At 40.6% G+C, this 15,656-nt stretch overlaps 1 protein-coding gene across 2 annotated transcripts in view; it reads right to left on the bottom strand.

Moving 5' to 3' along the window:
- LDLRAD3 (low density lipoprotein receptor class A domain containing 3) overlaps positions 1-15,656 on the bottom strand; it is a 74,987-nt gene that overhangs the window by 40,214 nt on the left and 19,117 nt on the right. For both annotated transcript variants that reach the window (XR_003537397.1, XM_027704011.1), the window contains exon 3: positions 13,335-13,469. Coding sequence is in view for 1 of the 2 variants with exons in the window: in XM_027704011.1 (XP_027559812.1) it covers positions 13,335-13,469 (135 nt within the window). In the remaining variant the exon portion in view is untranslated. The remainder of the gene's footprint in view (positions 1-13,334; positions 13,470-15,656) is intronic.

Raw genomic sequence — 15,656 nt, 5'->3', positions numbered from 1 at the left:
CAAGGCCTTGAAACTTAGACTGAAGAAAATATGGCAGAGTGGTGCAGGACAGGGCAAACTGAATTGTCAAGCCATGGAGATCCTCTTTGAAGCCTCTAACAAGGAAATAAATGAAAATAAATAAAGACTGTGTGATATCTTCTAAAGTCAGAGTTCTTTCCAGCTGGGAGAAGTTTTGCTTGCGTAAAGTTATCTGTGGCGCTTCATTATTTCCCTCTTAAAAAAAAACACATTGACTTTACATAAAAAGAGTGATCTTTTCAAATTTGCCTAAAAGCACAGAACCTACTAAAAGTCGACCTTACTTGTGCATCTATCTGAACAGATGCTTTGGGGAAAAAATCCACTTCATAGTTTTTGGCTTTCTTGTTGGGACATAGCCATAGCATACTTAAGAGAAACACATTCCTTTCTCAATGTGAAAAGGGCAGAGGTGCACGGCACCCTCTTCATTTCCCTGGCTCTCTCACTGCATAGTAAAAGTAGAAGAGAAAAAGGTATAGCAAAGAAAAGAAAGAAAAAGGAAAAAGCTAAAGCAGCCCCTCCTAACTACCAAGAGAAGACAGAATATGTTGTAATTGCAATTCCAGAGGCAACTGCCATAAGAGTAATATAATGGTTTTGGAGAGGCAGCCTTGCAGCCCCTGGAAACGAAGGAATTGAAAAAGTCTGATTAATTTTTTCCCTCCCCTCTCTTCAATCAACTCCCAGAACCAAAAATTGCAGCAAAGAGCGCAGCAGAGAACCCCACCCTGTTGCACATGACAAAGACTTGTGGCTGAAAAGTATCTAAGACACAGCCGAGATTTTTCTCTAAAGCACCACTCACAGATCTCACAACAGTGAGGAATACTTCCAGACAACTGCTGTCAGCAGCCTGCAATCAACCCAGCTGCAAAGGCTTCCTCTCCCTCCTCCCCTTTATTATGTGAGTGGACAATAGTTCCTGCTCTGCACGCCAACCTCTGCAATGCCCTGTTTGCCGCTACGTGCTGTGCTTGGCAGGGGGCTGGGCAAAGGGTTGCCCCCAGTTTGCACTCCAGAAATGGACTATTCACCCGGTTCTTGTGGAAACTTCCTCCTCTAGCAGATGTTTAATGCAGTAACTTCTTTCAAGACCAATCCCCCCACCTCCAACTGCAAGGGCTTGGTTCCGGTGTCCAAGGGGAATGTCCTGCAGCCAACACACACACCTTATGTCAAAAGCATCAGGACACTGCTCCCACCTAGCAAACCACAGGCAGAGAACTGCTAGCAGCATCAGAGATACTCATGACACACACTGTAAATCAAGGCCATAAAATATAGGCAGTACAAATCATATGGTAAAATAGGCAGAAAGGAAATTCCTGCTCTAACAGCTTTAGCACAACCGGAGTAGAAACTGACTCCTTTTCTCACCTGATTGTGAACTGCAGACACCCCTAAACTTATATTAAATCTCTGTTGAAATTACCATCAAGAAACACACAATTGCTATGAATACTAACAGCTGGCAATGTTGTTGTAGAGGGCCTCTGTCTGGCAATCATATTGGAGAGATGTGCTCCATAGATGGAACACAAAGAAATGTATACCCAGCCTTCTCAGGGAGATGTATGATTTCTCCTGCATATGGGTTTTGAGGGTTCTTTTGTATTTCTTTGTGTTTCAAGCTTAGATCATCTTCTAACCCTCCAGGGTGACACTGGAACAATGTTTGAGTAGGAGAGATTTACCAGAATAGGGCAATGAAGCTTTGTAGTGTTTTAACTGTAGGTAGAAGAGTGAAGTCTTGGTATGGCTTAATGCACAGTTCCTCTTATTTGATACCTCTAGAAAAGCCAAAAACAAACACATAAAGAAAGAGCATGATACAAACACTGAAGACAGAAAGAAGACAGAAAGAACAAACAACACAAACAAGTGAGGAAAAGTCCCCAGTGGCTTATGGGAAAGAAGGCAATTAAAAAAAAAAAAGGGAAAGAATAAAAAAAGATGGGGAAGTACAAATTTCTTAAAAAGTTTTTCAACAAGGTAAAGTAGAGAATATGGTGAGGGTGAAATGACGATTGAAAGAGCACAGAAACAGGAGAAACAGGTTCAGTATGTTTCCTCTACTCTGTATTTACACCAGACTTTCTGGAAAGATTGATCATATTACTGATGTACAGATAAGAAAGACTCAGACCAAAAGCATTCCTGTACCTTCCTGGGAAATTCATTATTTGAAGGTTAAGTCATTGCACAGTGTTTTTCCATGTTGCTTGGTTTCCACCTCAGATGGGCCATATAGTTCATATAGCTTGCAAAGGCATCTGTTGTGACATCTCTCCAAAATGCAGGCTCACAATATCACGTCTGCACGTTTCCTCAGGCACCTCCAGCCAGCACTCCTTCACATACAGAGTCTTGAATTACATCCACTTTGGCCAGGAAGGTACTCTCTGAATATTTTCTTGCAATTATCAGTCATGCCTAGAATTTAATCTCATATGGCTGCCAACTAATCATCAGCTCTCTGGGATTTACATATCAAGGGGTGGAAAAGGTAGTCTGGAAAACAAGGGAGAGACCAGAAGTAGCTTCTGCAAACACTGAGTGATTCAATCACACTTGTGCTGTGCGATCAATGAAAAAAGCAAGAATTTGGACTTAGGAATGTAAACCTTGGCAGATAATTAATCACAAAACCGATCATGTGTGCACATGAGCAGACAGTTACCACCATCTCAGTCCTAATTATATGAGCTGGCTCCCACACAATAGTAATTGACAAGAGTATGGCCAAGTGACCCTTTCATAAAATGAAATTGAAAATTAAAAAAAAAAAAAAGGAGAAGCATGGGTTATGCCTCTACGTACGATGTCCATCCCCTATTTGCATGCCAAGCTCTGCTCACTGCCACCAGGTCTCATTTTTTATCAGAACAGTTGCTTTCCTCCTCTCATACATGCTGTAGCCATGTAGCCACCCTGCTGTCTGAGCCCATCTCTGAAGAACCTCCCTATCTAACCTATCACCAACACACTTGTTCCAATCTGGTCAGACAAATTCGGCTTTAACAACAAGTAAAAACAAGATAAAAAATCAGCCTGAAATTTGTTCACTTTTCAATGGAACATATGGTTTTTTCATCCCCCTTTTCCTGATTGATCACAGACATCCAGTTACCAAACAAGGATATAACTTCCTTCACAGCTCTGTTTTCCTGAAGTCACATGCTTTTTGTTTTTTAATTCTAGAGTGTGAAAAAAGAAAATTAAATTTGACAGTCACTTACTGTAAGGACACTCTCTTTCTCATACAATATTCCTACAACTATGGGTTCTCACAAATATCAGTGCAAACCAGTTCGCAGAGCTTCCATTTAATTGCACATTATGTTCCCTTCCTGTCAAACCAAGACCAAGTCACCTCCTTGCAAAACAGTCAGCAAGGCTCCAGCCACCATGGACTTCAAGTGTGAACTGACACAACAGTTCAAGTTTTGGTTCAGAAAACCTCTGAGCTCTAGAACTTGTGCTGCAGAAGTGCAGTCCTAAGTCTTCTCCTATAAGGGTAAATCATAAGCACCATTTGCCATGGAAAAATCTGCCTCAAAAAGTCTAAAAGCATTTTCCCCACAGTCATCAAAATCAAGGCTGGTGTTTGCTTGCTATTCAGCATGTAGGAGGCAGAGGGAAATGATGATCTAAGAAAAAACAGTTGAACAAATGGAACAAGTTAGGTTTTAATTCCCATAGGTTTTAGTGCAGCGTAACACATTTCCTAACCTCTTAACAAAAACACCAGATCCTCAAAATTACTTCCACTTAAGAACTAGTTGGTAATCTCTGCATTTACTGTAGTGCAATAACACTATTAAAATAAATGAAGCCTTGAAAGCTGCTTCTTTGAAACTTCAGAGATTGTAATTCAGCACCAATGACCTGATCCCACAGTGACTAGCTGGTGCACTTCAGGTGACAGATAATATTCAGAAATGATTCATTACATTTATTTTCTTCAAATGACTTTATAATCTTTCATAAAGCTTTCAAAAGTTAAAAGTTTGGTATTTTTCATATGTAAAATAGAGATCAGGCATACAACCCAAAATGCCCAAGGTCATTTACTAGGCCAGTAGCAGTGAGCACCTCTGTGCTCAGGGCATGTCAACAGGCACTCCCAGTGTCCCTGTTCCCACCTTCAGCCATGTTAGTGGAAACAGTACTTACCCAGTAGGGCATAGGTACGAACAGGACTTCTGCACCCAATGCTTCCCACTCAGCAGGTTGTGAGCTCCCTTAACAGCCCAGACCTACCTGGAGATCTCAACTGAAATGGAATAGAGATGCTAAATGCACTTTATGGCACTGTACCCTCCACACTCCTCCCCGTTTGTTTTCCGGGTTTTACTGTTTGCATAGACTCTATATTACAAATAAACATAAAATTAATTATTCATCTTTTAATTCCCATGGCATGTTGATGTTTATGTAATTGAAAACCATATAATTGCTTTAGGTTTTTAACATCCCTCATAAATATGGATTTTTAACACAATCCTTTACAGCAAATTAGCACCAAAAATCTGGTAATGTGAGATGGTAGCATGAGTTACTTTGGCAAGCTCAGGGAACAGCACACAGACTAAAGACTGGTGTGATGTCTCTCCTCACTTCACAATTTTCAGCAGGCAGAAGAAAATCCACAGTACCCATCTTTGCCAGAAAGTCTGATCAGACTCTGGGACACAAGTTTTCATGCAAGAGTAGCAAAGAAGGAAAAGCTAGAATTCAACAGCCTCATCCTTCACACATTTACAGGTACTGAAATGCTTGGCTGAGGGTGAATCTTGGCTTAATCTAAAGCCTGGCAAGAAAGTTTCTTTTTTGTGATAATCCACTTTCTTATCAAGTTTCATTTGCTAGTTTTAGATCAGGCACTATGAAATACCATTCTCTGGAACCTTGGCTGGCAACTTGCTTGGGTTTTAAAAAAACACCCTGAAGCAATTTATGCTCCACAATGAATACAGCACACATATGGTATAGCAATGTAAGTGTGACCTACAATAAAGAAACAAATACCTTTAGCTTCAGCTGCAGAAAGTTGACCTGGCTGGGACCAACATTTGGAAGGAGTGGGCAGGAAGATATAGTAAGGTCTGGTAGATACACTTCATATTAATAACCTCTCAGTTGTGAGGTATCCACCACAATTCAGTTTTCCATACCCTTATTTGTCCTATAGGATGATACAGAATCCTATTTTCCGTAAGGCAGAGTGAAATTGTAGCTATGCTAGCACAGTGAAGTAAAACCACTTAGAGAAAAAACAGAATTACTCTAAGCAAGGATTTCTCAAAATAACAAACACAAACTGCTGAGGCCTATTGAGGTCCTGTACTCCTGGGATCACCTACATTTCTGAAGGTAATTCTGCATTTCTAGCTGCTCTCCTTCCTACAAACCAAGTGCATTGCACCAGCACAGATCCTAGCCACAGGGACATCTAGCTGACCTGGAGTCGCTGCATTTATTCTTGTTGAGCAAATGTCAGTAAAACTTCTCAGCTGAGCTCAGTAGCCCTGCTCTAGGGGACTGTCTACACTGAAAACATGCTGCTTTAGGTCAGTCACGTGTACTAAACTGCTACAACATCTGAATAGAGATGCTTTTACACCTAGTCATGTTGGCTTTGCTTGTGGCTTTACATTTGGGTAAGAACACACATACAAGCTTTGACAGAGCTCACATATAACAAATTATTCCCAGATATAACTGAAGTTGTGAAAAGATACGGATTTTAACCATGTGCAAAACTAGTTTCAGCTGGGGACAGAGTTGCAGCCTGACATTTTAGGAGCCACATCTTCCAACTCTACTGTTGGCAGCTGCAGGAGGAAAAAACCACAAGAAAACAAATAAAAAACCTACCCCAAAGTCTGACACATGCGTTGCTGGGATCTGTTTTTCCCACACACACAGGTCTGAGCAGCAAAATTGGTCTTCTAGTAAATTCCACTGCTGCACAAAAGACCCAGACTGACTCCTAAAGTGAAAGAAAGGGACACTGGTGCTCTCTGCCCAAGTCCCAGTGCCAACTGCTGAATGCAGCCACCTTCCTCAATAGTCCATCTTGGGAAATCATTTCTAACTAGCGGTTACAAACACAACAATGTCAGACCAAGATTTGCAAAGGCACTGAAGCATAAATTAACCTCAGACTTTTTGCTGCTCCAGTTAATGCACACAGGTCTCAAAGCTAGATCCAGGCTAAAGCAGTATCACTTAAAGATTAATGTCAATAATCAGGCTAAACAACAAGGTTTGCCATTTGACTGAAACTGCAGGGCTGATGGGGCCAGACCTGGTGGGAGAGTCGTACAGACCAGCTCCCAGCTGGGCTTGAAAGTAGAATTATAGGTTGCAGCAGGCTAGTCTGATAAATGAGGGCTAGAACTTGAAACAGAAGAGACAGCCAAGCTAACTCCCACTCTGCTAGCAAGAGCAGCTCTTCAGAACTTAATGAAGGAAATAATATGGCTCTTCCCTGATGTGTTTGTTATGACAACTACCATTTTCCAACAAAAAAAAGGTTGTCTCAGTACTAAAACTATACTAACAAAAGTTAAAGTTTCATTTTAAATACAAATGCTATAATAATTTTCTACAATAACTGTAGAAAATGCACTTGGTCACCTTACCTGGAGCTGATTTTGTTTTACAGCAAGTCAAAGATTAACATCTAGGCCTTTTATTTGGATTCTCTCCATTGACACCAGAAAGACTGAGGGCTGGCACCTACAGTCCAGCAACAGAAGCCTTCTGCACAATTAAACCACAATGACATCCATGAAAAGTTAATGCAATTCAGCAGCCAGGACATGTCATGACATACCAATACATACAGTGTACTTCAAACACCTACATGATGCCATAAACTTTTGGAATATGTATTTGAAAGTAACTGATTTTCACTAATGATAACTCAAGAGATAACTTAATGAGCTCAAGATCAATGGGGAAAAAGAATGTCCTTTATTTTACACTTTTTTTCTCTAGCATGACATTTTATCACCTGTTTTTGAAGTTTTGAAGCACAGGCAATGAAACTGGATATTCAAGTCATCACCCCTTTCTGGAACTGTTAATTAGGTATAAATGTCACAAAGTGAAAGTAAAAATATCTGGACACAATTGCTAAGAGCTCATATTTCATCTCTGCACAGGTGAGAAAATCCCATGCCTTTGCAGGCTCAATTCCCAGCTCCTCTCATCAGCCACTGACTGAAAGAAAAGTATCTGATACATAGTTACTCCCTGCACCTACTGTTTTTGTAATTAGCCTGAGAACTGCAATTTCATTCCCAGCAACAACAACAAAATTTAAAAATCACGGTATTACAGCAAGAATCCAATGAGGTGCTGCAGTCAGACCAGCACTTTCATCATGGGAGTGAGTTGCGCCTTGAGGGAAGGCTACCATCAGCATTCTGAAGTACGTCTGTGTACAAAACAGGCTTAACACAAGCTGCAGGCAAGACGTAACTGCCCCGTCCTTACTATCTCCAAAGAACTGCTTTCAGGTCAAGATGATTGCTGCTAGATCCTATTTTTCTTCCTTTTTATCCCTGATAAAGCTGTTGGCAAACATAGTGACTCCCAGTGACAATACCTCATCTAAGATTTGACACAGCCAAGTCATGACCTGCTGGTAATTTGGAGCTTCAAGCCATCACGGGTGGGCTGAGTAGGAGATCAGGTGAAGAGCATGGACACCTCCCAGATCTACAAACACCCTTTTAAGTAAGTTTGTTGTCCACTGAAGACTTGAAGTCATTGCTTGTCTATTGCCACATTATACTGTTCTAAATAGAACAGCTGCTCTCCAAACAGGAGTAGCGTAACATTTTGGCGGCATGTCTTTTATTATTCTGCCAGTGTCTGCAGGAGCAACATGCAGTCTAAAAGAAGACTATTCCTCAGGTACATATGCCTGTTCTGCAACAAAACCTTGTCATATTCACAAGCTCAGGGAGCTGAGAGACGTCGCAACTCAAATCCACTTGTACCAGCTGGCTGGAACTCTCCCTGATATTCCCTGATATCTATTTTAAACTGCTTTAATTCCAAAGCCTCCATGCAGAGTGAAGTTAAGAGTTCCTCTCTCAGTCCCACTCAGAACTTACCATGCTTCTGAATGAGTCTGAGCCCGTGTCCAATAATGCCTGGGTTATTATCTGCTGTTCCTATCCAGTGATGAACAATCCATTTTACAAACGATGGACTGGCCTGGGGGGCAGCACAGACAGCAGAGTCCACGTGCTGTCGAAATCAATGCACAGGTTGACTTACCAGTCACTCGAATTACCAGTACCAACAACACAAACATCTGCCTCCTGTAGCTCATTTTGCCTATTAGTCTCCATGCAGATGGATTCATTTTTTTCTTGACAAGTACTCTCTCAAATAAATAATCTTATGAGGAGAGAAAAAAGGAAAGAAGAGGAAGCCTGGATTCAGGGACTAGAGGAACACAGGAATGAAAGAATTTACCGCAGACAAAAACATTTCCATCTAGCTAGTGTTATAAAAATGGGATATTAGAGAGCTCAGGCAAAACCTTCATTTAACAAAACATTCAGTGACATTCTATTTGCATCCTTCCTTAAGTTTCTGCTTCTATTCAGTCTGCCTCTGAGTATTAAATTCCTGCTGCAGGCTGAATCTGGGCTAAGATTATGCACAATAATTGTGAGTCGAGCTTCAGTGTACAAGCTGAGTCGATAATGAGCCAAAGAGAGACTCAATAAAAGGAAACGTATGCTGCCAGGATCACACTACAAAGCTTTGGGATGTTTAAGTGATACCATAGCATTTGGGAATTTCAGAATTTTAATTTACCATGTCCAAAGGGCTAGTCAGAAGATCATTATGGAGTCAGATGTTCTGGGAGCTATTTGCGTTTCACAATTTAGGTTTTGTGGTATTTCATTGAAATTTAGAATACGTCTGTTCCACTTAGCTGTCAATTTTAAAATCCAATATGCATTGCAACGCCATCATGCAAACAGTAGCAATGGCCATAGTGCTTACCTCTACAGCCAGTCTGCTTCCAACTTTTTCTATACCTTAATCCACAGAAATTACCATTACAGAATTCATATTATCACCTAAAAATTGATTTTAGTAAGTCAATATTTTGAAGGGTTTTCCACTTATTTGACACAGGGTCAGATTTTTTTTTCATATGCTGACAATTTTTATACTAGCAATTTATATATACTACAGAGAAAAGGGCAGAGACTTTTAAACTTTGTATGCTTCTAAACTTGTTTTAGAATGCTGGGGTACATTAAAATCCTAATGCAAATTCAATGAAAAGATATTCAAAAAATAAAAGAAGGAGGTACCCCACATGTGCAACAGTGGACACTACCAAATACACTGTAGAAGCACAAGGCAAGAATTAACTTCTGAACACTTCCAAAGCGTTTGGTTTATAATCCGAATGCAATGGTACAGTTTACAAACAACTGCAGAGCTAGAATTTCAGAAACATTACTGAAGTCAAGAGCCTCTCTCTACAGCAGCAGACAGAGTGAATACAGACTAGCAGCAATAAAACTCCCTTTCCTAGGCAACAGGGTTAAAGCTAGTGAAGGTATTTAGCAAACTTAGATGGAAAGAAAAGAAGGACCACAAAAGGAAAACACGTTTGAATCAAAATATCCAGTGTGCTTTTGTTGGTGTTAAAGCCTTCTAAATTCTAAGTACAAAATGGAGGAGAAACTAATGAAAGAAGCACTATGAGGACACATTTAGATAAAACCCCACAATTGAGAGAATAAATTAAATACAGTCCAAGAGTTGAACAAATTTACACAGTTGTTGGAAAATATTAAGAAGGAGAAATTCCTTTCCAATTGAGTGGATGCCTGTCACAGAACAGGAAATACCCCCAACAACAGGCAGGCCTGCAGAGTACACCCAGAGTAGATGCTACGAATGATTAGCACTGTCAGCTAATTCGAGGCATAGGGAGAGATTTTAGAGTGGTAAGAGAAAGAAGTGTGTGGGGGAGAGGAACTTACTGAATTAAGATCCATTAAGTACAGAGCAGGAGCAGAAATTTCCAGTCACTGCTGGTGTTAAAACCAGAATAATGCCCTAGAAAGAGCAATTCATATATTCGACTCATGGATAATCCAAGCAATTATATCCTCCATCCAATCCCAAAACTCAGCCACATGCTTTGATGCATACTCCACATTCCAGACAAAGGGAAGTATTTGGCCGTACTACTTCAATGCTGGAAAACTGAGATGACCAAAGTTTAGCTGGGGTGGGATTAAAGGAACAGCCCTGAAGTTTATCATGGCAGTGACAAGAGCTACAAATAATTTCTGTCAGGAATTAGAGTAGAATTCTTTGACTTGTTGCTAAATTGTCACTGTTTAATCTGGCACTTTCCCCATGACATACAAACCTTTGTAAGACATGCAACACTCAGTTAACAAGCTGTAAGGAGAAAGGAGGGCAGGAACACGTCCTGCAAAATTTGATCTTCCTCTCATTTTCACAGCTAAATCCTGGGGACTGTGTCTCCCTCCTCTCAAATGAGTCTGCTAACACTTATGACTGAAATTAATGTTTATAAATGCACTTCTTCAGGCTCATCTCAAATTGCAATAATAGCTAGTAAAGCTATTATTAATCAAGGATGGCACATTTTGAAGTGTTCCATGTCAAAGTTGGGTCAGTATGTTTTTCAATAGGAGGTCACATTCCTGTTGTCCTAGCCTGCAGAGTGACCCTTCTTGGTTGAAAGGATCTTTACGCACGGAGGAGTATCTGACACAAACCAAACTGATATGCTACTGGAGCTTTCCAGTAATGACAGCAGGATAAAGGAGACCTTTGAAGTTCATGGAAGAGTAGGAAGAGGTGGTAATTTAAAAAGCTTGTCAGTATACCTAAGAGCAGAAGGAGAGCAAAGCATCAATTAATAATTAACACTTCTATTTCCCATGTTATCACAGTATCTCAAACCAGTTTGCAAACATTGATTAAGTTTAATGACATGCCCCTGAAGCAGACAAGCACGGATGAAGCTCAGCTCCTCCCAGCCAGGATGGCACTCTGGGAGCATTTTGTTTAGCTGATCTATGCCCTCTTTTCCCCATCTGTTAAATGGTGATAATGACACTATCATACAGTGGTTCAGAAGCTTAGTGACTTCTAAATCAACACATTTATAGACAGAAAAATAGCACACAAGGGCAATCTCACATGTCAGACTACACTCAATTACACTGAACTAAAGCTACCACATTTGACATGATAACATAGCCAGTGGGAAGAAAACCCTCTATCTTCATTTTATAACACGTTACAGATTTGCTTTGCTCTGTTCCCAAGTACCCAGAGAACTTGAGTTTTAGTTAATGACCAGGATTCTTGGGTACTATGTTAACATTGTAATTACAGTAATTAGATCTGCTGCAGAAAGAATTGTGAGAAAATAAAGACTGTCCACGGTAGCCTCTAACTCCCAATTAACACAAAGCCAGGACAGACATACCCATAGCTGAAAACTCCAGAAGGAATGTCATTTACATTGAGATGGGAAGTTGAAGAGTTGAATACCGTTAATCATTGCTTTGAAAGACAGGTATGCAAGCATCATCCACTTCCAGATAGTAAAATGGCAATTCAGGAAGGCTCTGAGCTGCCAAAGGGCAAAACCAATCACATCCCACAACCAGCATTACACTTTGGGAACTCCTCATTCCCAACCTCATACTCACACTTTTTTTTTCTTCTTTAAATAAAAGAGCCTACAAACCATGGATGCTCTTGCCTTAATGAGAAAGAGTTCTTTCTTCCTTGTTTGGGTCTCTTTCATATATATAATCAGAATTACTTTGCTTAACCCTCTTTCTATTCTGACATTTCCAGGAGGACCAAATATAGAGACAAGAATAAGTGCTTCATGAAATACAGCTCTTTTCTTCTCCTGCGCCTCATAGTCACTTTCAAAAGCAGATTGTCATGACAACAAACAACCTGGAGGCAATCCAGCCAATTAATCTGCAAAGGAAGCAGTCATCCCAACCTTGGAAACCAGCACTGCTGCTTTAAGCTTCAGAAGCTAAAAAAGAGAGAAAGAAAAAGAAACCCAACACAAAACCTTACCACCCACATTAATCTTATTATGCTGCCTTAGACCTGTAGTGAAGAACAATTTGTCCCTCGGCATGTGCTAGTCCCTCACCAGCCCTTTCCTCCCCCCTCCAGACAGAGAGAAGGGGCAGGCTAGACCCCCTCTCCAAGGCTCTGATCCAAGGCCAGTTCCCAGGCTCTAATGTAGCTCAGCACACAGATGCCTTACCAGGATGACCCCTTCACCCCTTCCATGTGGAGCCACAGGAAAGAGCTCACAGGTTAGGCGGAGGAATGACACAGAAGAGATTGTCACACACCGCTGCTGTAAACCCTGTTTTGTTGGCATTACTGTTGCATGTCTTCCCTCTTCCTCTGTGAGTTGTCAAGAATATTTATCACCATGTTAAGCTCAGGATTGTTTTCTTTTCCACAAAAGACTAAATGATCAGTGCAGCTATATATTAAAGCCATTCTCCTTCAATTTCACTCATTACTTCTTCCTTCATACCCTGCTCTATCTCTCTTCACATGCCCTGCTTTCTTTAGGAAGAAGCATATCACAGCTCCCCTGAAGATATCCAGCACTAGATGTAGACTTTAGCATAGGTTAAAAAGAAAAAAATACAAATCAAAGACTGTGTTTTGAGATTCTCACAAGTTTCAAGCAAAAATTTTCTTCTGCCTTTATCCTTTACTCTAAATACAGAAACAAGGAAGGGTAGGAATAAATGCTTTCACTGTAGACTTGTCCTGCAATGAAACATGCCTTTCAGAAAGTAACTGAGCAGTGAGGATCTAAAGTTTTAAGACTACACAAGATTTACTCATCTGGTAAATAGACAGATTCACTTTCAACTGTACTTTTACTATCAATCCCCCTGGGTCCCTCCATCTCGCAGAAGTTACTAAATGGATTCCCAGCAACTTCAGTGAGCACTGGATCACAGATTATAAGCACTTCCTGCAAAAATGTGTTTTTACTAATCTGAAAAAGATACCAGTCTTCTGAGCACTGAAAATGAAATGTATGAATGCGCACACACACACTCTACACACTTCATTATTTGCAGAATGAGGAAACTGCAGCTCCAGCCAACTCAGAGCAAGCCAACAGAATTGTATTTTCTGCTGAGCCTGTTCCGCGTTAATTTGAGTTGGGATACCATTGCAGAATAGAATAAAAACTCTGTGCCTACCTTGAGGGCTTTCGCAGCTTTCTTCATCACTGTTGTCTTGGCAGTTATTTTGACTGTCACACACAAAGCTTTTATCAATGCAAAGACCATTTTTACAGTGGAATCGGGCAGTAGAGCAAAGCAAGGGATTTGCTGCTGCAAAAAGAGAAAGTGAGATCTTTCATTAGAAATTCTCTTACCCAGGCAATTAAATAGCCCATAAGCAATCAATGACAACAGGTCACAACTCAACAGTTGGTCAGTCTGCTGAATATGTGAAAGTAACTTGGCAATCAAACAACTTTCCCTCTAAACAGGGAGAGCTGAAACTTCTAATTCTTGCAAGATTCATTACAATTAGCAGAGATTTACTCCACCCACAGTTGTGATAAGCCTTCTGTTCATTTTCATGAGAGCCCCAATCATGATCACTGTTCCACATTTGCTCACACTGAAGACATATGGACTTGAACTGCCTACCATAAACACCTCCTGTTGATTCCTTCTTCAACAAACTCAGTTTAGTTTACGTTTCATATCATCAGACAATGATCCTGGCTGAAAACTGCCAGGCAGTGGTTTATTTACCTCCTTCCCCATTCTCCTCGCTATTTTGCATTGATACAATGGCACTGCTGAAATCTCTCAACTTCTCATTGTTTGAATTTCAACTCCTTTCTAAGGGTAATATGCACATTACAGTAGCACCCAGAAAATCCTTTCACGTAAGGCCCACAGTTGCACAGAGATCAAAAACAGAATAGTATTTAAGCAGACTCATTTAGGTAGAGCAGTCTTCTCACCCATGCCAAACCCAGCAGTAAGATGCTATGTCTATTTTCATTTAAAGCTTCAAGCAGTGCAGTTTTCAACATTTCTAGCAGATTACATCACAGCTTCAATGCATCTCACTGTCAAGGAGGTTTCCCTGATACATATTTCTCTTTTCTTATTTCAACTCTCTACTCTTAGCTATAGCCCAGCACATATAACTACATGATCCCTCCTTGAACAGCATTTGCACCCTTCAAATATACCATATATAGCCTTAATCTCCAACACAGTCATTGCTTAGCCAAGATATGCATAACTCAGCCGTTTTTAATATCTACTCATAAACCAACCTCTCTCCCTTAATCACTGTTGGCACTCTTCTCTGACTCTCAACAGTTTTTGGTTATGAGGTGACAAACTGAATGCAACTTTCCAATTGAAAACCTTAAAAAAGCTGTTTAGATGCCCTGTCTGCTTCAAACTGCTTCTCTGCCACAATAACAAAGGGCATTTCAGTTTCCAAATACTAACTGGCTTCCTATTTTTTATTCTTTAAAGTAAAGAGTCTTTAAAAAAAAATATAAAACTTTAAAGTCTGCCCTACATATAACCTGCAGTATATGTAACAAACGCTCCCAATTTCTCCAGCTTCCCAAAAGCATGTTTATCATGAATGTGATAAAGCTCCTTTGCTTTAAAACTGCTGCACACTTGCATGCCATTGATTTTCGAGGTCACCTTAGGGCCTACATTGTTGTCCCTCTTCATAAGCAGTGACTGACAATCAGACACGCTAGAAAATACCAAGAGTGTGCTTAAATGGCATAAAGAAACGGGGAGATCAGCAGCATGTTATCATCAGCTGTAAAGTCCCGTTGGAGCTACACACTACAAGCTCACGGGAAATTGTTTCATTCATAACAAACTTCAGGAGCTGGTGCACCTCCAGTTGAGACCTGCTGCTTATCAGTCCACCACCTCAAGGGTACTCAAAGCACTTTCGTCAAAACTTTTTTCTAGTCCATTTGTTTAAGCATAACCCAGAGGAATTTCCTTAGCCTTCAATCTTCCTCTAGATTCACTTGCTCTGCAGAAGTGCTACGTCCCTGCCACAGTCTTCCCAGGGGCCAAACCAGACTCTCTAGGTCAACAACAGATGGCACCTTAAGAGATACTCATGCTGTGGGGGAAAGCACATGAACAAGAAAGGCAAGTCCTCCAAGAAGCAGACAGTGATAGATTACTGTAAAGATGGCCTCTTTTGTTATCTTTGAAAGCTGGTGTCTGTTGTCCTCCTCCTGACCTTTAAATGTTATTAAAAAGAAATACTCACCAAGCTCCAACAAGATAGTGAGCAAGTATTTTCCTGCAAGCTTTTACCTACAGACCCATGCTTTTACCAGCTCCTGATAATAACAACAGAGCTGCTGGATTGAACATAACTTTTCCTTACTGCTATGATATATCCCTGCTAGACTTACAGATACAAAAGGATCTACACAGTCACATGCACAGAGTTTAGCCCAAGTCAAGCAGTACTTCAGATGAACTCTGTGCTGCAACTTCCCT

The sequence above is a fragment of the Neopelma chrysocephalum genome, unplaced genomic scaffold (assembly GCF_003984885.1).
Source record: "Neopelma chrysocephalum unplaced genomic scaffold, ASM398488v2 Primary Assembly neopelma1_24, whole genome shotgun sequence".
NCBI lineage: Eukaryota > Metazoa > Chordata > Aves > Passeriformes > Pipridae > Neopelma > Neopelma chrysocephalum.
The sequence above is the reverse complement of the archived record's forward strand: the minus strand, read 5'-3'. Positions and strand labels throughout refer to the sequence as shown.